The 27,420-nt window shown below is 39.7% G+C and overlaps 1 protein-coding gene across 2 annotated transcripts; it reads right to left on the reverse strand.

Annotated features, from left to right (window-relative positions):
* Positions 1-67: 67 nt before the first annotated feature.
* Positions 68-27,241, reverse strand: LOC135086087 (UDP-glucosyltransferase 2-like). 2 transcript variants are annotated; one of them, XM_063980848.1, is made up of 10 exons: positions 27,074-27,241; positions 15,451-15,598; positions 14,394-14,481; positions 11,693-11,864; positions 10,869-11,063; positions 7,962-8,181; positions 6,765-6,984; positions 5,413-5,632; positions 4,202-4,305; positions 68-437 (listed from the first exon to the last, which is right to left on the reverse strand). In XM_063980848.1, exons 1-10 carry the CDS (start codon positions 27,076-27,078, stop codon positions 265-267), a joined length of 1,545 nt encoding a protein of 514 aa, XP_063836918.1. In that variant the 5' UTR covers positions 27,079-27,241; the 3' UTR covers positions 68-264. The 2 variants fall into 2 exon arrangements, with proteins under 2 accessions (XP_063836918.1, XP_063836917.1); XM_063980847.1 differs by lacking the exon at positions 27,074-27,241 and adding an exon at positions 25,687-25,878.
* Between the last annotated feature and the right edge of the window lie 179 nt (positions 27,242-27,420).

The following is a 27,420-nucleotide window of genomic DNA, read 5'->3' on the forward strand; positions in this document are numbered from 1 at the left end:
TAGCGTTACCACATAATTATGGCTCTACCTTTTGGAAACAGAAAACCAATTCAATAAAACACTTCAGTTTTGTATATTTCTGTTTAATATCATTTTACTTACTAACTAAATAATGAGCATAATCTCAGAAGACATTCTGTACAACTTTTGTTGATCACCAACTGAATTAAAAACGCAGTTTTAAAGTATTTCTTCACACTTAAACAAACACTCGTATACAAATTGTACTAATTTGATAACAGTCCATAAAATCACAACCCAAAATCAGCTCCTCTTCTGTTTTTTCCCGCCAGAAACTTTGCGTTTAATGACACTGACAGCTGTCTTTATTAATTTGACAATTAGATACAAGATGGCGCCGACGATCGCGAGTTGGTCAAGCATGTATCGCTCGTACCACGCGTACAGTTTTGAAGGCGAACGAAGGTGGTAGGCACCTGGAAGAAAGAGGATTCATTTGAGTACAATACATTATTTACTAATTTTAAACATTTTGAGTAAAGTATTGGCCACACTGGCTGCGTACTGCGATCTGCGTTCAGGCAATGGTGAACGCAGTCCGCATCTTCTACTATACATATAAAAATAAGTTGGGTTTTCCTTCCTGACGCTTTAACTCCAGAACGCACGAACCGATTTCCACGGTTTTGCATTCGTTGGAAAGGTCTCGGGCTCCGTGAGGTTTATAGCAAAGAAAATTCAGGAAAATTTAACAAACGAAATTCCACGCGGGCGAAGCCGCGGGCGAAGCCGCGGGCGAAGCCGCGGGCGGGCCGCGGGCGGAAAGCTAGTAAGGCCGGGTAGCAGAGAAAATGGCGAAAATGAGGTTTTCATTTTTCATTTTTGAGGTACTAAACAGTAAAATTAAAGGCTAAGATTTTTATTGGGCATAGTTGAGGATATTTTCTAGGGCTATTAACGGATGGAAACACGATTTGATGAAGTTGACTCGATAGAATAAATTCCCAAAGTTACCTCTATTCGTTTTCTATTTATGGTTTTATTTTTAAAATAAGCGATTTGAGATTCTAATGCCCGTTTTCACCATCAATCCCTAATTTTTAAGTGACCTCTATGAAAACAAAATGCCTGTTATGTGTTACCATAGGGGTCACGTAAAAATTAGGGATTGATGGTGAAAACGGGCATAAATCTTTTACTAAACTAAAGTTCAGAAATAACTTGAGGGCTTTTAACGGATGAAATTTTTATATTGCGTCTTATTTAGTTACTATGTTAAAAAATGTGGAAAAAATCGTCCATGACGGCTTGGACAATCTCAATCAGTCGCGCGGTGGCGCTTACGGAGGACGGACGCGTGTCAGTTTTTTGGCCGTGACAGTTCGCGATTTGTCAATATTTTTGACAATGATGACTTTCATGAGTCACAGTATAATAATATCAGGGTTACTGGAGAAAGCTTAAATTTTTGATAATTAAGAATTATCAATTTTGTCTACCTATTGAAATTTAAATCGTTCGCATCCTTTTAAACGAAGACTCTACTCATGATACATAGTACATTCCTCAAATGTGACAAAACCAATGAGTTAAAATTACATTTTAATAGTACCTACCTACATACAATCGTCTTACACTCTTTAGAAGAGCACACTGACACAAATAAATAATAAAAAATACTGTCTAAGGTCTGTAGCTAAAGGTCTAAGCTGTAAGATAGAAGAATCTTCTAGCCAAAAAGATGGCAGATGCAGCAGATGTCAACGGATTTACAACTGGAGTTCATATGACTCCTTGTAGACTTGAGTCTCTAGAGCGTCCCTTCCTCCACCATGCGTAAGAATGTTTCAAAAATACTGCCTAAGGTCTGTAGCTAAAGGTCTAAGCTGCAAGATAGAAGAATCTTCTAGCCAAAAAGATGGCAGACGCAGCAGATGTCAACGGATTTAAAACTGGAGTTCATGTGACTCCTTGTAGACTTGAGTGTCTAGAGCGTCCCTTCTTCCACCATGCGTAAGAATTTTCACAAAAATACTGTCTAAGGTCTGTAGCTAAAGGTCTACGCTGCAAGATGGAAGAATCTTCTAACCAAAAAGATGGCAGATGCAGCAGATGTCAACGGATTTAAAACTTGGAGTTCATGTAACTCCTTCTAGACTTGTCTCTAGAGCGTCCCTTCCTCCACCATGCGTAAAAGTTTTCCAAAAATACTGTCTAAGGTCTGTAATAAAAGTCTAAGCTGCAAGATAGAAGAATCTTTTAGCCAAAAACATGGCAGATGCAGCATATATCAACGGATTTAAGACTGGACTGGCACCACCTTGCAATGTCATCCTCTCATTGTTATCTGTAATGTAAATTATTTTTAAAATGTTTTTAAATAATAAAATGTTCGTTTTATTATTTCAATAATCTGACCTCTCAACTCAACTACACTACACAAACACCTTTGTTCGCAACTATATTGACGAAACCTCGATATTATTATACCTACCGTACATTTAAGATGGCAAGCCTTATGTATGGAACGGTCACTTTTTTGTAACCTTTATAATTTGGTCGGCTTATAGAAGAATTCCTGATATTTTTTTGCAGTTCGATAACTTTCTTATAAGTCGTAATATAATATAAAGCTGAAATTAACAGGATAGCTTATTCAAGGAACATTTTAATTTGTCCATTGTATGCCATGTTCCCTTGTTATAAGGGAATCGCGTATTCGGCCACGAAAGTAAGACTGTTAAAATAAATTAGATTTATTGAAATCTCTCTTTTGCGCAAAGCCACATCATTTATATTTACTGTGGTTATAAAGGTGTACCAGGGGTACATGCTACACCTTTTTATTCGATTGTAAGAGTACTGGTTTACTCACAAATCCGTTTTATCTGATTTTTGAAATCTTTTAATTACACTGGTGTTTATTATTCAAATCAATGACTAATGTTTGAACTAATTTGGACATATCAAGGTCTATCATTGGTATTTTTTTCAAATTTCTGCGTTGAGCCATTTACGAGATCTGGGACATCACAAAACATTACCCCAGCAAAATTCTAAATAACTTGAGAACCGGAACACGAACAAATTTTGCTATTCGTGGACAAATTACTACGCAACAAGAGCTATCTATCCATGTATTTGGATCCGGGATAGAACGACTTTCAAAAAAAAATTTTGCCAGGGTAATGTTTGAAACGTTACCCCAGCAAAATCTGTTTTTTCCTATTAATAACTTTAAAACTATAATTTGAACGAATTTTGCTATTAGTGGACAAATTTCTGCTCACGATGGACTAATTATCTGCTATACTCTCGACTCTCTAAAGCACAACATTTATAAAAATTTTGCAACATTTAAAAACCGTGTGTGATGCTCATTGCTCATAGTGATTTTCGATACAGAGCCCCGTACATACGTTATACATAAATTATGGAAGGAAACACCCAGACCAATACAAACAAATATGTATGCAATTTTAGTATGATATTTTTATTTATTAATAAACAAAAAGACTGAACAAAATTGATGCGTGTACTGATTAATGTAATTAACCATCTCGCAAAGTTTCGTGAATTGCAACAACTATAATTTATTATCCAAGCTCTAAATAATCGCTACTACGAGTAACTGATCATAAAATGTTTTTCCAATCGCTCAAGCTCCCGAGGATCTACCGATAGGTCGGGTGACGTAACCTTGAAATTCTTTTAGCCGGCGCGGAACTTCCGCAAGGTCGGGTGACGCCACGCCTCTTTGAACCGTGTTTACTTTGGCAGTAATATTCTATATTTATTCGATTCTAAAATATATTCCCAAAAATTTTGAAAGTTGTTTTAATTTGTATCACTTGGATATGATTTGTATTAGAAAGTGCTGTGAGTGTGACGCTTGAACGGAAGGAAGTCAACCTAACCTAACCAACTGCGTATTTCTAAACTGCGTATTTCTATACTGTGTAGCCGCGAGAGCTCTTTGGCGCGCTGTCTTCGGCGAAGTATTGCGCGCGCAGATTTTGACAGCGCGAAATACCTACTTTAGCAGAAATACCAAGCCTTGTCAAAGAACGCAAACCGCACCGATTGCCATGTCCATGACCCTCTGATAGATTCTTTTGATTCTAGGTTATTTGACACCACTCCCCAATGATTCTAAAGCACAACTTTTTTAAAAAGACACTTCAATCTGGTCACTACTAACTAGTCTTAAAAATACCCTATTTATTAAAATCTAACATACCTTTACTTTCAATCGCCACTTCGACATAATGCGATATCAGCTTAGAGGGCGCCACTGGTCGCTTGCGGAACAACTTCGATACGGACTGCGCTGTCTTCAAGTAGCTGCAAATAAAGAATATTTTTAAATAATACCTAACTGAGGAGCGCCTGGTCGAAAAGGGCTGTTTATCTAAACAAACTCTCAACAAATCGAAAATTGCCAGTAGCGAAAGATCACACGATGTTTTGCCCGTCAACCTATCATTTTCGTTTTCAATGTAGGAGCACGGCTTTTCTGTCAGGGGAAAGATTTACCCACGCTGAACAGATGTGTTGGGGAAGCCTGCTGTATCCTGTAGGCCTAAGATGCGCGCCGCAATAAGCTGTAATGACGCCATTTTATCGATTTTACGCGATAAGCCCATCCGTTTATCGTCTAAAATAGTCGATAAGATTTTATCACGGCGCTCATCCAAGCCCGGCTGGTGAAACAGAAGCCTTTTCGACGACTTTTTTCAGGAAGGAGCGGAGAAAATCGCGTAATTATATTGCTGTCGCGACTGTGCGACGGGCGGCCGCAGTGAGTGTACGAGCGCGACAACAATATAATTACCTACGCGCGAGCGATAAGGATGGGTAGCTTGGGGTCATTGGACGCAAATCTATCTGCTCGGCGACCGGACTTTAGCCTTAGGGTAAGATCCAATTTTGAGCAACTCACCTATCATTACTCAGCATCTCATTGAGTTCTTTCCTCAACTCATCTGCCATATGATGCGAGAAGTCCACCTTTCTAGCGACTCCAGCTCGGACGGATCTAGCCGCATTGCTCGGCTGGTCTCCGAACATCGGCACAGCTAGTATGGGGACCCCGGCGTTGCCTTAGCTATCCTTAGGGATGTTCTTCTTGTCGTGTTGACAACAAACCTACACAGCGTCAGCCCAAAACTCCGCCACAAGAATGGCGTTGTCAGTAGCCTTCATTTAATCTTCCTGTGTGCAGTTGTTTGGGCACGCAGGGCACAACATCATGTGCTTCGTCGACTGGGGAACAAAACCACACCTGCACTCCAAGTTTGAGCCATTCAAGAATCGCCACTGGAACAGATTGTCCTTACTACGGCCGACCTGCGTTCGAAGTCTATTTAAAAACTTCCAGGTAAGCCAGGGGAGCTCATGTCATGGTGGAGGACTCTCCTTAGGGATAAGATCTAATATTGAGCCACTCACCTATCATTGCTCAGCATCTCATTGAGTTCTTTCCTCAACTCATCTGCCATATGATGCGAGAAGTCCACCTTTCTAGCGACTCCAGCTCGGACAGCTCTGGCCGCGTTGCTGGGCTGGTCTCCGAACATCGGCACAGCTAGTATGGGGACCCCGGCGTTGGCTGCCTCTAGCGTGCTAAGGAGACCGCCGTGGGTGATGAACAGTTTTACGTTGGGGTGGGCTGTGGAAGATATAAAGTACAATTTAGTATTTGTGATTTGTACTCTATCAGTAAACCAATGGCAGAGAGGAGCAATCTAGAAGTAAATAAAGGTTAGTATGGCTTTGTACTATTTCCATACCGTAGAATGATAATGATATTACAGACACGTGTTTGTAAAGATGCACAAACAATGATATTATATAAAAACAAAAGCAGATATGTTATAAGCGCTCGCGCTGTGAATACTCAAATACGTCCCAATTGGAACGTCTTGTGTTAGTCCTTAGTCTTCGTGTGGCCTGCGTCGTGCGCAATCGCGTGCGTACCACACCGTAAGTTCCTGTTCTTACCAAAATAAATAAAAAATGCCATCGTGTGTGTTTCGAAAGTGTACCAATTATGACTCTAAAGTAAACAAAATACAAGGGATCTCTTACCACATGTGATTATGCAAAATTATTTAGTATTTATATTTTCAATTATTTATGCAAACAATCAAGACGCCATGCGCCATGTTCAAGTTAAGAAAGAGAAAGCGATCTTGTTTTGACGTTAGAGCGATAAGGATGCGTGCGCTGCGGACATAGATTAGTTAGTGCAGAATCGTTAAAACTATAGCTATCTCTTTCATTTGCGTGCTATTTCGTATCTTTTGTTTCACTTATCAGTTACATTTGTCAATGTGTGCAATTTGGAATATCTCGGCACGGATTCAAATCGTAATTTCTATGAACGTAACATATCTATAGTTCTTTAATATCATTGTGCACAAACAAATGTGTGAGAGGTCATTAACTTTTTTTTACTTTGGCACCATTTCACACCTTCATTTCTTCATTTTTTTAACTGTTTGAAAGTTCTGCACGAGCGTTCTTTTGTCCATGTGAGTTATCTTTGTAATAACTGTTCCAAAATATTGGCGTAACATTTATGGCAAACTTTCAAAAATATTTATACAATAATCTTGACAAATGTGTGTATGTGACTAGCATTTCAAAATAATTATATTGGAGAAGCGGGTTTTGTATTCTCATAAAAAGTTCGTGGATTGATCGGTGGTGTCAAAATTCCCTATTGGCCCTAGGCATAGTATATCAATTACCATATTATAACTGGTGGTGTTATGGTATCGACTACACTGCAGACTCACCTAGAATACTAGCTTGCGGGAACCAAGCTCTAACGTGGACATTTTTCGGCGCACCAGTCAGTTCCTTCTCGAACTTCCAGAGCACAGTGTACGGGAGTTCCCCGAACAACTTAAGGAGATCAGCGATGAGGTGCTCGGGGAAGGCCGAAGACTTCAGTACGGAGCCCATGCTGAAGTAGATCACGCCTTTGGAGGAGGAATCCAGGATTGTTTCCAGGTCCTGGAATAATTTTGTAAGTTTTTAAATTTTCGCGTTCCTTTTCAATTATAGATCAACACGGGTCTCAAAAGAGTCTGCTCTTGATCACGGCTGTAGGAACAAAGCTAGAACGTTAGATGACTACTAATAAAAAATATTTGTCGGCGAAGATTCTAAAATATTGAACTTCATTCCAACTTTTAAAATTTAAGTTTTGATAACAGGTTTCGCAATACAGCTTGTCAAATTATTCGTTCGTTTCAGCTGAATGACGTCCACTGCTGGACAAAGGCCTCCTCCAAGGTTTTCCACAATGAACTTGAGGAGATCAGCTCCAAATGGTGACTGAGTTTGTTGCGGCGCTTCTTCTCAGCACTTGCCAAATGTTTGTCTCGAAGCGCTGGTAGGGCAAAAAAATAATGAGACATGTATAGGCTCCTTAAGAGCATTTGACGATTTGCAAGAACTAATTTAATTAGTCTAAACAAATAAAGAAAATTTTTATTTTGATTTTGATTTTGAACGGTCCTGCGCTGCCCGCATCCAGGCTCTTCCCGCGACCTTTACCAGATCGTCGGTCCACCTAGTAGGAGGCCTGCCCACGCTACGTCTTCCAGCCCGTGGTCGCCACTCGAGAACTTTTCTGCCCCAATGGCCATCGTCTCTACGAGCAATGTGCCCCGCCCGCGTCAAATTATTATTTATTCATTTTATTTCTTTAAATAAACATATTCTTTTTACGAATAAATCATTGAAAGAAAGAAAGAAAGAAAAGTATTTATTTGATGCAAGTCACTTTTGTTCCTGTTGTACCAATAGATCAACATGAAAATCATTGGGCCTGTTCAGCAGTGGACGTCCTATGGCTGAAATGATGATGATGATGATTGATTGATTGATTGATGATTGATTGATGATGATCATTGATGATGATGATGATGATGATGATGATGATGATGATGATGATGATGATGATGATGATGATGATGTAGCCTTACCTTAGGCAAAGGTCCAGGGTTAGCATCAATATGGTAGCCAGCAATCGAAATGACATTGGCAGGAACACTCCTAGGCCTGTCAACAGCCGGGTCTGTATTGACGAAGAGGATGGACACATTGTGGAGGGCATCCTGATACGCTGGGAGGGAGAGCCCTCGGGCCTTCGCTAGAGGACCGAACGCGGACTGGTAGTAGGCATCGTTGTCGGGCTGGTCTCGCCTGGAAAGGTAGAATGATCTCTAATTTAATTGAGTAAAGTCTCAATTTGATCTGTCGTGTGGTTCTGTCAGAGTAGGTATGAGTTCTAGCAGAGTATAGATCATTTCATCCACGAAGATGCGCCCCACCATTTTTCCGCTAATGTTTGAGTGTTATCGGTACATGCTAAATTATATTAGTGCACATGCACACTACAATAATGACGCTCGGATTGCTCGGATCAAACTGCCCGCACCCCGAGCGACCGAGACCAAAAATTGGTGGGGCGCGTCTTCGTGGATGAAACGCTCTAACCTACGAGTAGATAGGACCACCCACACTGTTCCTATGGATGTCGTAAGAGGCGATTAAAGGTCAATTAAGCGAACATTAGGTCTCATTCCATCTTGCTGCAGCGTGCAGTGTAGGTCAAATCTTCCAATTGCCTAACGGCAGATGACTAAAGGTTCGACCAAACCGACGCATGCAGCCCGTGTGTGCAATGGCGATCAGTAGAAATCAGTAGTATCGCCATCGCGCACATGGGTTGCACGCGTAGGTACGTTTGTTTGATCGAACCTTAACGAACTCCTCACAAATTCTTCTGACTAAATGAGGATCAGTACTGTTGTAGAAAATTCAATAAAACTAGTATCTACGTTAATCTTTAAGACATAAGAAAGATATATCTTTTTGAATTATCCAAATCGGACCATTACTTACGAAGATATTAAGTAATAAACATAGGCCGTTTTTGCCGCTAAAAGTCAACGTACGCAGGGCCGCGTGACGTCATTATATCCGAATCGAGCGCAGCCGGCGTACTATTGGGATGGAAAATATTTTTTTCCAGCTAAACCATCAGTTTTAGAAAAAAACTTTTAATAACATTTATTCATCAAAATAAAGTAACCTATCGACCAGTAATTTTAAAAAATAAAAATTGTGAAAATTAAGTATCGCTATGTCCAAAAACCACATTTTCATAGGATTCGATGCAATGCGGAGACGCGGTTGGGGTGAGTGTAACTTAATGATTGTTTGTATTGAACATAATAATATGATGCTAATACCCAGTTTCTAGCCTGGGGGGGGGGATAAGTCATACCCAGCTTATAGCCTGGGGGGAGGGGCAAGCCTTACCCAGCTTCTGGCCTTGGTGGGAGGGGGGGGAGAGGCAAGTCATGCCCAGTTTCTGGCCTGGGGGGGGGGGGGTAAGTCATACCCAGCTTCTGGCCGAGGGGGAGTCATACCTAGCTTATGCTTATGGACTGGGGGAAGGGGCTAGCCTAACCCAGCTTCTGGCCTGGGGGATGGGGGGGGGGGGTCAAGTCATAACCAGTTTCTATGGGCTGGGGGGAGGGGCTAGCCTTACCCAGTTTCTGGCCTGGGGGGGGTCGGGTATGTAATACCCAGCTTCTGGCCTGGGGGAGGGGGGGGGGGGGGGTCAAGTCATAACCAGTTTCTATGGGCTGGGGGGGGGGGTATGTAATACCCAGCTTCTGGCCGAGGGGGAGTCATACCCAGCTTATGCTTATGGGCTGGGGGGAGGGGCTAGCCTTACCCAGCTTCTGGCCTGGGGGGAGGGGGGGGGTCAAATCATACCCAGTTTCTGGCTTTTCTGGCATGGGGGGGGGTGTCATACCCAGCTTCTGGCCGAAGGGGAGTCATATCCAGCTTATGCTTATGGCCTGGGGGGAGGGGCAAGCCTTACCCAGCTTCTGGCCTGGGGGGAGAGGGAGGGGTCAAGTCATACCCAGTTTCGGGACTGGGGGGGGGGGGGAAACCATACCCAACTTCTGGCCGAGGGGGAAGTCATGCCCAGCTTATGACCTGGGGAGAGGAGGGGGGCGGGGGAGTCATACCCAGCTTCTAGGCTAAGATTAAATAGATTTCCAGGAGGGAGCAGCTGTCCTTTCCTGCAGCAGCTGGTCCGCCCATGGGAACGGCGAATAGATAGGTAGGTACGTAGGTTTAACTCAGAAAAACTAAATAACAGGTAGGTATTGCGTGTACATCGAAATGATCTGCATAGAAATTTCTTGTAGCCTAGGCAGAGTGTATCTGCCTCAGCTATACCTTATTGTTAGAAGTAAATAAATTAATACTTATACATTTTTATATTTTACTTGGAAGAAGATATGACTAACAACACTTATGAACACTTTATTTGAATAAATCGCCAAATATCGTATCGTCGAATCGTATGAGCGTATGGATTTTTTGCGTTATTTTTCACAATTTCTATTTTTAAAATTACCTATCGATAGCTTACTTTATTCTGATGAATTATGTCATTACAAGTTTTTCTCTCAAACTGATAGTTTGGCTAGAAAAAAATATTTTCTATCCACGCAGTACGCCGGCAGCGTTCGGATCGGATACAGTGACGTCAACGGTCCCGCGCCGGGCGGTCAGTGAACTTTTTTAGTAATTTGGCTATAACTTCGTCAATTTTTGTCGTAGAACAAAAATTTTTGGACTGTGTATTAAGGATTTCTTAGCCCTATAAATCTGCATTCACAGCTAAAAATCGAAATGATCCTCATTAGTTGCGGGTCCAATGACTGTTTAACTTTCCCACAAAACAAACTTGGCCCTACCTGGTTGGGTTTTGGCGGTCAAGCTGTAGATCCTGGCCATACAGGAGTTGCAGCGGTGGGAACGAGAGGTGGGAATAGTCCCGTTTAACAGAATATTTAACTCACCAGTTGCTGATGGTCATCATCCCAAATATGAAGCTGTTAATCATCCTTTGCCACAGCGTCATGGGCACGGGGAAGTCGTTGAACAACAGCGGATGGGTCTGGATGGAGCGGACTTCGTCTACCAGCATCTCGAGGTGAGGATGCATCGTCATCCCACTGAGGAGGATCCAGGGAGCTTGCTGGACTGCTGCGTAGCTGAAAAAAAAACATAAAACTCAAAAAACTACTTTTATTTTTTTGATAGTAACTAGGCTTTTAAAAAGCACTTCGTTCATTTCAGCCAAATGACGTCCACTGCCGGACAAAGGCCTCCTCCAAGGCCTTCCACAATGCACGGTTCTGCGCTGCCCGCATCCAGGCTCTTCCCGCGACCTTTACCAGATCAAGACCAAAAGCACTTACATGTGGTATTAACCCTACCACTGCTTCGGGAAAAAATGGGCCAGAGCTGCGAAGAAGCAGCGTAAGAAATTCACGCCCGTATTACAAATGATGCTTGCTTAAGTGAAGCAGCAAATCGAACGCACAGCGTTGAATTGAATAGAGCTCTGTGAATGGTTCGCGTGTCACCCTGTGCGTCCACGTGCACTGTAGGTAAGACCTCATAGTTTTTTTTATTATGCAAGACAAGGCAGGTATTTGACCGCAATCGCACCTGGTGTTAAGTAAGATGCAGTCTAGGATGGTACATAATAATATCTGCTCTGTAAGTGGCTCATTCGCTCTCGCCTTGAAAAGGCCCGGATTATAGTGTTCAGAAAACGGCAGCAGGCTGCAAATTCCATACGAATGAATGAATACGGACTATAGTCTTATCTACTCACCCACAGTCATAGTCAGAGAAGAACCACTCCGTCACGACGGCATCAAACTGCTGCTTGGTGAGAGCATCCCGCAACTCCTGGCTGCTCAGAGCAGAGATGGAGATGTTCCGAGCGAAGGACCTCAGGAAGTCGGGGCCTGCGTTCCTGAAGCGCGGCTGGGTCATGTCGATGTCTGGAATAAAAAGCCGTTTGAAGGCGCGGCGGTTCGTACCGCGAAAGAGACAATTTGTACATAGAAAAGGACGTAGATAGAGCGGTCGATATTTTCTATGAAACGATCAATAAGCAAATCGATGCTCATGTCCCCTTAAAGAAAACAGCAGCTCCTAGAAGATATAATTATCCATCATGGTTTACTCCTGATATCATTAGTAACATAAAGTTGAAACACTTTCATTGGAAACGATATAAATCTGTAGGAAAATCATTCAATTTTGAACTTTTCAAATACTACCGATGGAAGGTCAAACTCATGGTAAAAAAATCTTACAAATTGCATATTAAAATGTTAGAAAATAATATATTACAAGCTCCTGCCAAATTTTGGAGCTACATTAAAGATAAACAAAAAAGCCATGCCCCTAAAAATAATTTTACATTTAACAATGAAACTGTAACAGGGCAAGCTGCAGTTGACGCCTTTGCTAAATATTTCGGTTCAGTTTTCCTGAGTGATGTTCCTGTTCTTGATCCTAAAAAGTGTGAAACATTTGAGTCTCACCAATACGCTGGAGTTGTTATAGATCATATCACGTTAGCTGAAATCCGTCAAGCCGTAAAACAACTCAAGCCGCAAGCATCATCGGGACCTGACGGTATACCCGCTTTTTTGATAAAAGACTGTATTCGCGTTCTAGAGGAGCCACTTTTGTTTATTTACAATTTGTCGCTAAGTCTTTCTATATACCCAACAAAGTGGAAAATTAGTAGAGTAACTCCGGTTCCCAAAGACAAAACTAGCGTAGATATCGCGGCATTTAGGCCCATAGCGGTTCTATCTGTTTTGGGGAAAATTTTCGAGACAATTATAACACGTATAATCAACAACAAGATTTCTCTACTACTACATAACGCACAGCATGGCTTTAGGTGTTCACGATCGACAACAACAAATCACATCGATCTGGTTGATGACATATCTCTAGCATTGGACAATGGAGACCAGGTTGATGCAGCTTATTTTGACTTTCGGAAGGCATTTGACGTCGTGGATAACGATATTCTTCTCCGAAAATGCTCAGCAATCGGATTTACACCTAAACTTTTAGGCTTCTTAGCTAGTTACTTGAAGAATCGGGGACAGTATGTTCAGAGTCTGGGTCATAGGTCAAACACATACTACACTAGATCGGGAGTGAGCCAGGGCAGCACACTCGGCCCTACCCTCTTCCTGATCATGGTAAATGATCTTCCGGAAGTCGTCAACACGGCTTGCTGCTCTCTGTTCGCGGACGATCTCAAATTGTATATGCCAATAAAGTGTATAGAGGACACTAAAGCACTTCAAAGGGACATCGATGCCGTAACGGAATGGGGTGTTCAGAACAAATTACTTTTCAACACCTCAAAATGTAAAGTGGTTACATTCTCTAGATCTAAAACACCAATTTGGGCAGCATACACTTTGTTAAGTGGTCCTCTAGAGCGTGTAACTGAAATAAGAGACCTTGGACTAAACCTTGATTCTAGGCTCGAGTTCCGTCAGCATATCAAAGCCATCTGCAGTAGTGCACATAAAATACTAGGTTTTGTGATGAGAATTGCGTATCAATTTAATGATAACAGAGTCCCAGTTCTCCTCTACAATGCCTACGTGCGGAGTCAATTAGAATTCGGAGCAATTGTATGGGATAGTCCCGAAAAGAAGTACGTTCTCATGGTTGAGAAAATTCAAAAGAAATTTTCTAGGTTTATGTACAAGCGCCAGTACGGCTACTACCCCCTATTATATCCGTCTCGTTTCATAGCTGGTATGGTAGGCATGGACACATTAGAGCTGCGAAGGAAACTTCTACTCGTGAAACATTATACCCTGATTATGCGAGGAAAAATTGATAGCCCGGCTGCTCTTAGCAGGATAGGTATATCGGTCCCAAAGCTGTGTGTGGACACTGACAGAGGCCTGGTGGCTCCGCGGAGACGCCCTAGGCTATTCAACGTGCCCGTGACGCGCACCCGCAATGCACAAAACTGCCCTACAATTAGAGCACTGACGTCATTAAATGCGCTTCTCGCGAAAAAACCCCATATTGACGTGTTTGTTGACAGTATGGTTCAGTATATTTTGGAGGTATACAATTTTCTGTCGCATAGTATTTAAGCACCTATTTATGTAAATCGTGTATTCTGTACTTCTGCCGCTGATGGACGTCTTGGGTAAAACTGTAAGTCCACAGTGAATTATATAAATAAATAAATAAATAAATTGACGTTAGACAATGTGTGACAGTCCGCGAGCGAAGATATCAGGGCCACCACCGACCCTATGCAAGTTTGAGCGTCAACGATCGGAGATTTTGCGACTGTATCGATGCAGCAACGCGATTTCAGTACGCGTTTGGAAAATGTATCAGAATTGCGCGTTATAGCAGTTATAGCGACTGCTGTCTGCATTCAGCTTCTAAAATCGCCGATTGTCGATGCTGAAAGTAACATGTGTGCTGTGGCCTTTTTACTTTTACTTAAATATCTAATAATTTACCTGCAGATAGGGCCACCGTGCTGCTCAAATCTATCATCCTGAGATTCTTATTCGACGTCTTCGATGGGAATGGGGTGCCCCATGTTACCTGTAACACGGTAACTTTGTGATTAGAGCGGCATACTTATGTAAGATGATGATAACCAACTAAAGCGGAGCCGAAAATGTTTTCTCCACAGCAAATCGTACTCGGAATGTCTGGATCTGAGACAGGAGGTCCTCTAGAAGACCTAGATCTAGACCACAAATGTGGTTTAAGCAAATATCTAGCGCTGGTAACAATCATAAAGGAAGGTAGATAAGTAGGTACCTCGCTAAGTGTTTAACTGCTGATTTTAAGAATTTAGCTTACTTGGAGGGTCTAACAGGGATATAAGTATTTTGTTTAATAACAAATCACTATTCATTTCAGCTTTGGCTGAAAGCTGGACAATGGCCTCCTAGGATGTCTACGAGAGATCCTGCGCTACCCTCATCCAGATTATTTCCTCGACCTTCACCAGATCGTCGGCGTGGAAGGACTTTTCCGCGTTTTCCGGTCTATTGTCGCCACTCAAGAAGACCTTACAGACGATCTTATAAAGGTAGCAGGAAGTCACTGGTTGCAGGCCGCTACCGCTACAAGCCCATCAATCTGGAAATCATTGGGGGAGCCTATGTTCAGCAGTGAATGTCCTTTGGCTGAAATGATGATGATGACCCTAAGGGGACAGGGTAGGTTATGTGCTCAATCCTCACCAAGTCAGAAGGACGAGGCATTCCCACTAAAAACCCCGGTACTCCGTCACTCGCGAAAAGTGGGAGATATGGTCATGGCGACGGGTTATGTGGGGCTCTCCCCGCCAGAAGGGCGGGGCCTACCTACTAAAATAACCATCTCTGAGCATAGAGGAAGTTCTGGTGTAGCAAGGCCTTTTGTCCACAGTTTCAGACCCATCTTTTGACCACAAGGACTCTTTTATGTGGCGCTGTTGCGCTCTAAAGCTCCACCATCTTGTAGCCTAACCTAATCTTATCTAAAAAAGAGAAAGGAAGAACTTTATGGGGTGTTTATTACCTGATGACCAGCATCCAGTAAGGCGTCCACGATGCCCTTCCCGAGGTGGTTGTGGCTCTTCGAAGGCGTGGGGAAGATGCACAGCACATTGTAGGACCACGCTTGGCTGGCGAAGAGCAGCAGCAGCAGTGCTGAGAGCATTGTTGTTCTGTGGAAGAAGATATTTCGTTTGATATTTGACAGTGTTTGCTAGGTGTTCACCAGGGAAGTCGAACCTTAACTTCTAACTCCTGCTATATTCTTCTGATTAATTTCGTTATGGCTCCAATGATAGTTTAAAGCTCATAGCAGACTTATCAACTCGGAAAGGGATCAACATCGTATCGAGCTGTCATCGCCATTCGCGCGCTATGAACCGCGAGGCGTTTACATTACGGTGCGGACAAGACGTGTGCGTTGCAGTTGCAATATGGAGTTTCATACAATGAATACTGATCGCCTCGATACGGTTACGATCTCTTTTCGGGTTGATAAACTTTCCCCCGGGACAGACTTCACGTTCACTGGTTGGGTTATTGGCGGTCAAGCTGTAAGTAGATCCTGGCTACACAGGAGTTGCAGCGGTGGGAACGAGAGGTGGGAATTCCCGTATCCAAAAGAGTACAAAGCAATGGGATCCTATTAATAATTATGCCTCTGCATATCTATCTATCATCATCAGTCTGTTTTTGTACCTCATGATTTCATGAACAGTGATATGGAAACAGTTGAAATTGTCATTGAATATGAGTTTCCACTGCCACGTAATAACAAACACTGATTTTAAAAGACAAGATAATTTATAATGTTGTGTAGATAGTGTAGATTAGATACTTTGGACAAGAAACTTAAGATAGTTTAAATCCTTGAACTACTTACGTACATAATATTATTGTATTACGCGGTTGGCAGCGTGTTGTGTTGTGAGGGCCTATTTAACTCAAGTACTTACGCCCGTATTCACAAACGATGCTTGCTTAAGTGAAGCAGCAAATCGAACAAACAGTGTCGAATTTTGGACAATGTTCGTTCTCCATACATTGTTCGCCTAAGAACCAACAATTTTGACATATTACTACCCGAAAGCGAAATAATACGATTCTGTGTGTAAGAACAATGATTCCTGATGGACACTTGCCATAAAATTAATGATTAAGAATATTAAATCACAGCGATTTTATAATATGTCGTTTATGACAACATGGCGTCTAATGTATTAAGTGAATGTATGAACACCGATTCGCGAAAAATGTTTTGTATTGTCGTCACGCCGAGTCGCAGCCAAATAGTATAAAATAATAGAACAAGTTTTAGAAATACAACTCGGCATTCCACTTTTATAATATGCCCACATATTGCACGTAAATAAACAACATGAATCGTAGGTTGTTTCCACCCTTGTCATCTGACACATGAAATAAACTCCTATTGTATTATAGATATCGAAGCCGAATCGTATATAATAATAGAATGGGTTTTGGAGATCACTCGGGGTTCCACTTTTATAAAATACCTACATATTGCATAAAAATAACACGAATCATGAGTTTTCTTTTCACCATTTACATCTGACATGAGATAACAAACTCCTATCTCCATGACTACCGTCGTAGTCTATGCCAAAGACTACAATATTTTAAGCAAGAAGTTTCAAACCTTAGCGGCTACGGTAACCCCTGGGCCACATACATCGTGATAACATTCGGTCGACACTGGAACGAAGTCTTGCGATTATGCAACAAAGCATCGTATTCTAGTGCGGCTATATCACGTTCAACCGGGGTTTTAATTCGACTAAAGTCCTGATTAAAGACTGGACTGGAAGAAAATACGCCGCATTGTATGAGCACTTCGTGTTCGCTAAAGCGGCTTCAGATCTAGAGCCCACATAGTTTTCTTTCCAATAATATCCGCAAGTAGAGCTGCATGATCTTTACAACAAAAACGGCAATAGTTATTAAGGTGCCAAAATTATATGATTACTTTGGCACGGTATTATACACGTTCGAAGATTTGTCATTTTCATTCATTTCATCATCATCATCATCATTTCAGCCACAGGACGTCCACTACTGAACATAGGCCTCCCCCAATGCTTTCCATGTTGATCGATTGGTAGCGGCCTGCATCCAGCGCCTTCCCGCTACCTTTATCAGGTCGTCGGTCCACCTTGTGGTGGGTTGACATTGCAGAATATGACTTTTGATAGGTTCATCATAAAATTCGGCGGGGATATCCTCACGGAGGAAGTTCGTAAAAGGGCGGAACAAGATCTTATAATAATGCAAGGCCGAAGCTGTAACGCGCGTGCTCCTACGTGTAATCCGGCGAGTATGCAATAAATAGTAATGTCTGGTAAATAGTGGTAATACGTATCGTTCGTTCGTTCGTTTCAGCCGAAAAGACGTCCACTGCTGGACAAAGGCCTCACCCAAGGATTTCCACGAAGACCGATCCTGCACCGCTCGCATACAGGCACCTCCCGCGACCTTCACCAGATCGTCGGTCCACCTAGTGGGAGGCCTGCCCACGCTACGTCTTTCGGCTCGTGGTCGCCACTCAAGAACTTTCCTGCCCCAGCGGCCATCAGCTCTACGAGCTATGTGCCCCGCCCCGTCTATGTCTATATGCGCTACGATTACAGGGTATCATTTTGCATAGTCGCAAGACTTCACTCCGCTGCTGTCAAATCAATGTCGCATAATGTTATCGCAATGTGTGTGGCCCTTGGCCAAATCACAGAAGCCTATGCGAAGAAAGAGCACTTGAATGACAATGAAAATCAGGGTTACCATTTTATAAGATCTCCTCACTATTGAGGGTAACAAAGTAACATTAATAATCTAGCCAAGCCAATTACATTTATTACCTATACGAGAAAGTAAAGCAACATGCGGTTTTATTTTAATTTGTAAAATATTTGTAACAGTTTGTTCCAAGTTTAGTTTTACAACAGTATTGCTGTTTCTGTCACTGTGAAGCTTTGGGAAAATAAATAAATACAAAAAATATTAACAAATATTTATTTAAGTTTTTATGTTCATTATCATAATATGCCAATTTAAGTTACACTGTGTGACAGTCTTTGACACTAAACAAACTCTTCAGCTTAATAATACCTACCTACAGGGCGTTTTTATAGTTACTCTTGCTGATGAAACAAGAAGGGTTGATTCTACTACTGAAATACAACTACTTTTCTTACAGGACCAATATCAAATTCTCAAAAAAATTTACATCCTCGTGATGGTGATAATTTCTATGGAGAGGTTTTTTTTTTATATTCGGTCTCTTGGGATAAGTTATTCCATTTGAGCAGTAGAATTAATCCTTTTTATTTGATCACATATAAAAATAACACAAGTGAGTGTGTTTAGGAAAACTTCTTCTTTGGTATGGTATCACTACGGAGTTATAATGTCGGTAACTCTGTATCACTGACTTGTAACTTTCAAACAGTATGAATAATAAGGGCACCACATTGGATTTCTTTCTGAAAAAAGGCTTTCACTTTTAGTACTAACCCTTTAGCACTATTTCATTGAAATAAAAATACAATAAACGCACAGAAGACTGAAATGGAGTCAACTGACGTGACATTTATAATTTGTTGACATTATGACAGTTCGACAAGACTAGGGATTGAAAAAGTTTTAATTGAAAAAGTAAAATGACAATTTATTAAAACGATTCACAAGGATATAATCGATTAAAAATATTTATAAAATGTTCTGATACTTGCCTGTAGCGATTATCCAATCCTGGTTTCTACTGAAAAACTACTTCGTGGCAAGATTTTAATAAAATAATAAAATCTTTATCTTCTCTTTCACAATCTATAAAAGTTCATTGGTCTATTATTAATGTGCTATGAATGAGGGTTTTCGCGATTGAAAAATCCGCGAGATGGCAATACGTAGACACGAGGTCCAAATGCTGCATGATTGGTGGATATCTGTCAATGTCATGTCAAAAATAACCAATCATGCAGCATTTGGACCCACGTCTACGTATTGCCATCTGGCGGATTTTTCAATCGCGAAAACCCTCATTGGCATAGATTATGAGAGACTGGCAACTATACTAGGTTGATATATGTTTCTCACACTTCAACTGGCATTGGATTCAACATCGGATTCTGACACTTTTACAGTTATGATACCATGAATATCAGTTTATGGTCCTAATTATTTTTATTTTATTTACGACCTTCGACCAGTTGGACACTTTAGATAGCTTCTTGTAATAGTGTCAATATCTTTTTAGCTTTTAACGCAAATCTAGACTTCAAAGCAGTTTAATCGATTCATTTTATTTTCAAAATCGATATTTTATTGTCTATGATGGCCACAGGAACATCACTATACATGGACTCCCAGCAATAAAGTACGGTAATGCCTCGTACAGATTTTATCGGCAAAAATTATGGAACTTGATAGGTTTTAGACCATGCCACGTACCAAAACGTCCGGAAGTTGTAATAGTATTATAGAATAAACGTTAAAAGACTTATTTATTTAATTTTTCAATGCTTAAGTGTCCATTAGAACGAAAGGGTGCTTAATGTATTAAAAAAAATAGAAAATAATTATGATGGGTTAATGTTTTTTGGCGGTTTTTTAGGCGGTTTCTGACAATGTCCTTTGATTGGTTCGTGTGTCACCCTGTGCGTCCACGCGCACTGTGAGACCTCATAGTGATGTTTGTGAATACGGGTGTTAATGTACCTACTTAAAAACAACTCTTGTTGTATAGGTAACCTATTTAGGCTGAGTTGCACCACCTAACTTTAACTGTAACTATAACGTTAACCGGTGCTTTTGTATGGAGTTTGACAGATTTTTAACGTTTGTCAAAGTTAAAGTAAGTTGGTGCAACCCAGCCTTATGCGTTTTCACCATCAATCCCTCATTTTTAAGTGACCCCTTTGAAAACAAAATTCCTGTTGTATGTTATAGGGGTCACTTAAAAATTAGGAATTGATGGTGAAAACTGCATCCAGAGCCTAATCTTGTAGTAGGTAAAAAGTAATTAATAGCAGACATTAGATGACTGTCGAATTATTATCTATTTTATACAGGGTGTTTCTTGTAAGGTGTCAAGCCGAAGGCAGGTGATAGGTGAGGACTAGACCTATCGATTTCACCACCATGTATGTTCTACGATTTTTCGTAGTTTAGAAGTTATCGTTAATTTTGTGATTTTTTCAAATTTCATGACCTAGTGGCTTAATGTTTTTTTTATCTTTTTTTTGGGTTGACTTTTCTCAGATTTCTTTTTTTTGACAGATTTCCTATTAGTTGCAGATATTTGAAAAAAATAATCACCTTCCTATCTTTGATGCAAGATACAAAATTTTTGCTAGAAACATAAAAAATATGCTTTTAGCAGAACATTCTAAAATTTTCAATTGAAATGTATGAGAAAAAAAAAGAATTTCCATAGGTCCAAAATAATTTTAAAAACTGCGCAGTTTTCTAAACTTTCATAATAACTCAAAAAAACATGTACTTAACAGGCCATTATTTTCTGTAATCGCTCCACTAAAGTGGTAAGTCGGAGATTCCGTTACATGTTTTTGACTTTCTTAGGACTATTAGCATTTGTAAATTTACGAATAATTGTTTTACGTCGTTGTCGAATGTGCATTCAGGTCAGCGACGGACATTTTGAACATTTACTTTAAATTAAATAATTACACACTTTTGTGCTCTCTCTCTCTCTCTCTCTCTTACACAGACACACACACACACACGCATACACACACGCGCGCGCGCACACACACACACACACACACACACACACACACACACACACACACACACACACACACACACACACACACACACACACACACACACACACACACTTCTCGTAGTGGATAAAAAATGTTCTGTTCAGTTATTGTCTCTAAACGTGTTCTACGTAACGTACACTTAGTGGATTGCAAACATTAGTTAGTCCTAAGAAAGTCAAAAACATGTAACGGAATCTCCGACTTACTACTTTAGTAGAGCGATTACAGAAAATAATGGCCTATTAAGTACATGTTTTTTTGTGTTATTATGAAAGTTCAGAAAACTGCGCAGTTTTTAAAATTATTTTGGACCTATGGAAATTCTTTTTTTTCTCATACATTTCAGTTGAAAATTTTAGAATGTTCTGCTAAAAGCATATTTTTTATGTTTCTAGCAAAAAATTTGTATCTTGCATCAAAGATAGGAAGGTGATTATTTTTTTCAAATATCTGCAACTAATAAGGAATCTGTCAAAAAAAATAAATCTGAGAGAAGTCAACCCAAAAAAAAGATAAAAAAAAAATTAAGCCACTAGGTCATGAAATTTGAAAAAAATCACAAAATTAACGATAACTTCTAAACTACGAAAAATCGTAGAACATACATGGGGGTGATATTGATAGGTCTAGTCCTCACCTATCACCTGCCTTCGGCTTGACACCTTAGAAAGAAAGAAAGAAAAAATATTTATTTGGTACTAAAATAATGATACACATTGACATTAAAAAGTGAAATAATACAATTGTTGTACCAAATTGGTCTCTGCTCAGTATGACAAGAAACACCCTGTATAGATAATGTACGACCACATAATATAATACTAGGTACGACTCTTATGTAAATATCTCTCAGACGAAAAGTAAATGATAAACTTAACATAAACTAAAAAATACGACCTATTGTTTGTTCAACACAACACTGCAAAACAAATATTTTGCGCAATTTATTTAATAGGATTTTCCCGCAGTTTCATCATCATCATCATCATTTCAGCCACAGGACGTCCACTGCTGAACATAGGCCTCCCCCAATGATTTCAACATCAGCCGTTTGGTAACGGGACTATTCCCACCACTCGTTCCCACCACTGCAACTCCTGTGTAGCCAGGATCTACAGCTTGATCGCCATAAAAACCCAACCAATGAAGGTCAAGTGTGTTTGTTTGATCGCCCGTTTGGTAGCGGCCTGCATCCAGCGCCTTCCTGCTACCTTTTTAACCTTTAGGCGGCTTCGCCCTCATGAATTAGGGTTTATTACAAAAAGATATAGCTTATAATCATCATCAGGTCATTTAGTCTCCACTGCAGGAGCACGACTCTATAATTTACCAGAGGCAAATGGAGGATTTAGTTTACTCCCCACGCTGGCCAGACGGGTTGGGGAGGCCTATTTTTTGTATTCCAACTACCTGAGATAGCTACAGTAAAATGGGTTAACGGGATTCACACCTCTTGTTCCGCTGTTGCCGCTGCAACTCCTGTGTAGCCAGGATCTACAGCTTGACCGCCATAAACACCCAACCAATGAAGGTCAAGTTTGTCCCGGGGGACAGTTAAACTGTCATTGGACCCGCAACGAAATTAATGCAATGGATTAATGCCCATTTTCACCATCAATCCCTAATTTTTAAGTGACTCCTATAGTAAACCTCAGGAATTTTGTTTTCATAGGGGTCACTTAAAAATTAGGGATTGATGGTGAAAATGGGCATTAGTTACTTATTTACTTTTTGTTTATCCATTGTTTTTACGTATTTTGTAATCCACAGTAATGATCTAAACGCGGAAGTTAAACTGTTAAGTACGCCTACGCTACGTTCAAACAGAATCTCCATAAAAACAGACCTTGAAGATGGACAAATTACCTAGCTGTTATACAGAAACATAGACCTTGAAGACGGACATACCTAGCTGTTATACAGGGTGTCCCAGAACAGTCTATTCCACTTTGATCACCAGGATTTAATCACCTAGGAGATCAAAGTGAACTCCAGGAGACACTTTGGTGTCATTTGATCACCTATGGATAAGAAGTCCATTTTGATCACCTAGGTGATCAAACCCTAGAATGGGTGAATCAAACTGCTATGGGAGGTAGCTATTGACCTCTAACCTACACCTAAAAAATATAAAGAAACTAGCTTTCGCCCGCGGCTTCATCGGCGTGAAATTTAGTGTCACAGATCGTCATAAATTACAGCCTAAGGTGGGTGGACCATGGAAGGCCACTCTAACGAGTAAACGCTTTTTATTCCTTTATTAACTGGATAAATGAAAAAAACAAATTATCAAATAATAGTTTGTTTTATTGTGTACCATATAAATCACTTTTTTTTAACCTAGCTTTAATCAGTGTTCATTAAACTTAAGTTTTGTTAAGCTCTTCCAAATGGCCTTGCAAGCAACACGGCTCCAAACAAGGCCAATATTATACATCAGTCGTTCAACTTAAAAATAGAATTGTAACAATTAATATATTCGCTTTTACTAAAACTACATAATAAGGTCTTTCATTTAAGCAAAACATTAAATGCTCAATATATTTTTATCATTTATAAAAAACTCAAAGAACATTACTTGAACACCATCGTATAACTAAGAATATATTAATGGAAATTATTTAAAAACAGTAGTAATGAGTATTATATTGACATCAAATAACTTGCCAACGCGTATTATAATGAAATTAAAAACTTTTTTTTTTACCTCAAATGGCCTTCTTATGGGTCCGTTCTTTGTAAGGCCAAAATGAGTTAATATGAGTTAAAAAGTTTAATAACCCTTATAAATAAAAATATTATAAATATAAAACATTGTTTTAACTGTAACGGTACGTATTTATAACTAAAAAGTAACTGTTCATATGTTCATGGTTTGTACATGTTCTTTGTAAGGCCCATGTACCCTAGCAAGGCCAACTGTCAAATTTTTGATGGGCCTTATAAGGAACCATTGGCTTTCCTGGGAACACTACCAATATTTTAACTTAAATCGAGGCAAAACTATTTTTTTTTCTTTAGTACAATAAACATATCCTTATACGACAATTCACAGTAAAAAAATATGAAATAATAATAGGTTATCTAACTAAAAACGTACGTTTTGCTGTGCGCGCGAATAACAATTGTAACGTCGATGACCGAAGTCTACGAATCGTGAGATCGCACTGCCACAATAGCGGCGCGAGCGACTCGTCGCCGCATCTGTGGCCTTGAGTTTGATGGATCTTAGTGTATAGCTGAAGGAATATTGTTTACATGTCAATAACTACGACTTTTTGATAGTTGGCCTTCAAAGGAGCGTGGCCTTCCATGGTCCACCCACCTTATATGTTATTCTGGGCTATAAATAATAATACTGTAAGGTTTCATCAAAATCCGTTCAGTAGTTTTTGCGTGAAAGAGTAACAAACATACATCCAGACATCCAAACTTTCGCATTAATAATATTAGTAGGATAAGATAACATTTCATGTCAACATTTTAGCGAAAACACCGTGACCAAAGCTGTAAAGTAGGTATTATGTATATTAATTTGTCCTTGTTCATTAACACCAGAATAACGTAACAGCATGTTGTTTTATCAATCAGTTTAAAACAATAAATACAATGAATTACAACAGACACTTGACTGATGATAAAAAGATAAAAAATCTCGACTGTTGATAAGATATCTGAATGATAAGCATTTTATTTTGAAATAGGCATTTTAGGGATCCGTACCCGAAGGGTAAAACGGGACTCTATATTAAAACACTGTCTGTCTGTCACCAGGCTTTCTGATGATCATGAACCGTGATAGACAGTTGAAATTTTCACAGATGATGTATTTCTGGTGCCGCTATTAAGGGGGGGAAATAACATTTTCGTACGGAACCCTTCGTGCGCGATCCCGACTCGCACATTGCTGGTTTTTTATGCAGAAGAGTACGGTCGTTTACACCAGACTTTGTTAACCTTTATTGTGACTTTGACTTTAAAAGAGATAGTAGTTAATAAAGCAGAATAATAGTATTTACCCAGCTGTAACAAAATTAGACCACATTTATTTAATCGTCAATTTAGATGTAAGCATATCGCCATGTTGTCTAAATAAAACTTTAATTTGTATTAAATTTAAGTTCTCACCTTATTTTTAAACCATTATTTATTATGTTGAAATCCGAAAATAATAAAAATTTTGGAACTCACTGTGTCCGTTTAAGGGTTTAAATTATAATTAAATATCTAACAAAATATCATTTTGTTAGATATTTAATTTATAATTTAAGTAATAATTATTACTTACATTAAAATCTAAAAACCGTGCAATAAAAACAAAAGTACCAACGAACTAGCAAAAAACCAGTTTATTTTTTGTCAATAAGTTAAGTGCACTGCCGATGCTAACAGTCACTAAAGGTCACTGGCCTGTGATATCTGTACGAAATTAAAACTAATAAAAACTCTTTAGTTCTTACCTCATTTTCAAGCCAGTATCAAAACACTGTCACGTATTAAAAAAAAACACAAATTAAAACAAAAACCAAACGCAAAATTCACAAAACAAAAACTAAAACATTCCGTATTCGAATTCAAAAATTTAAATTTCGAACGCGTGATGGCGGCTACGCGGTCTGTGTTTGATTGAAACTCGCCTCCGCATCCCGAATGAACAAGTTCAAGGTTTGACTCATAGATTAAATACCCCGCAGATAAGCGAGTGCTAATCAGCTTAACGATATGACAATGCAGTAAGTACTTGGTTCGAACTGGAAGTTTATTTTATACGTAAAATAAGTCTTTGTCAGAAAATTAGCTGATTATGATGATTAATTTAACTTTGACAAACGTCAAAAATCTGTCAAACTCCATACAAAAAGCAACGGTGAACGTTATACTCGTAGTTACCGTTAAAGTTAGGTGGTGCAGCAACTCAGTATATCCTTGTATATCTTTTATGACTTTTTATACGACTACATAACAGTCGCAGTTGCCAATAAATTACTTACTTAACCTACTTACCCAAAAGTCGGTCAAATTCCATACAAATAACCGGTTATAGTTATAGTTAGGTTCAGTTAAAGATGAGGAAGTTAGTGTAGGATTATCTACATGCACCCATGATTTAATGATCACCCGCCCAAATAGCACCTACACGAATAGCACCTGGCGGATTCCACTTAGAGGACCAATCGATATTTTGGGCTGGTGCTCTAAGTGGAATTGAATTAATTTTTACGACGTATTCCATTAGAACACCTACAACACAGCAGCCTAGTGCTAGCTGCTGTATTTGATAGTCTTCGCTGAAAACCCGGTAGGTAGGAAGTTAGGAACATATTCCGAAAGTAGGTATAATCTGAGTAAATATCTACTCTGTTGTCCTTGTTTAATCTTTGTTTGTAGATACTAAACCTGTCCACTTATTACGTTTGTGTAGTAAACATCACACTACTGTAAATTATCACCTAACAACTCGCATAATGTAGAAACTACTGAAATAATTTAGTCGTCATGGTACATTTATTTCGTCTTTTTAACCTTGTCTGGAAATTATAGAACGATGTTTTGTTATGACATCGTAAACGAATTAGGACTGTTATTAGGCTTAACTGTAAATTCTTTTATTTTTGGTCGGTTGCGGTAACGTGTCAAACCAAGTTCAAGTAGATTTGATTAAAATAAACGGGACTATTCCCACCTCTCGTTCCCACCACTGCAACTCCTGTGTAGCCAGGATCTACAGCTTGACCGCCATAAAAACCCAACCACAGAAGATGCAGAGGTGGGAACGAGAGGTGGGAATAGTCCCGTTTAGACCACAGAGGCTGTTGTGGGAACAACTTCAAGTTACTAGGTACTTACCGCATTTTGCCGCCTTTTTCACAGTTTCACACAGCACTACTTTATTAGTTACTCGTTAAAGTTCAATTTACAATGTCACTGTCCTATATCTACTTATTATAATAGAAACAGACATAAATTATTTAAAATTATGTTAATGTAATATTGTATTGACACATTAGAATTCTAAACAAGTATGAACACATCGATAGAAGTGGTACTTTTATATTTACAATGATCGATGATCGATACGTGTCGATACTGAGGTTTAATTTGAACTAGCTTTTCCCGCGACTCTTCTCTCTTGAATTTTCTTTGAAAGATAAATAAATAAAAAATCTTTTGTGACGCAACTCACGAATATTACT

Source organism: Ostrinia nubilalis, chromosome 30 (genome assembly GCF_963855985.1).
Source record: "Ostrinia nubilalis chromosome 30, ilOstNubi1.1, whole genome shotgun sequence".
NCBI lineage: Eukaryota > Metazoa > Arthropoda > Insecta > Lepidoptera > Crambidae > Ostrinia > Ostrinia nubilalis.

Excerpts from the sequence above, each read along its gene's own strand:
- LOC135086087 (XM_063980848.1), bottom strand. Across the intron at positions 14,482-15,450 it reads TACTGGATGCTGGTCATCAG|GTAACATGGGGCACCCCATT; the intron begins GTAATAAACACC and ends ACCGTGTTACAG. Across the intron at positions 6,985-7,961 it reads ACCCTGGACCTTTGCCTAAG|GACCTGGAAACAATCCTGGA; the intron begins GTAAGGCTACAT and ends AAATTATTCCAG.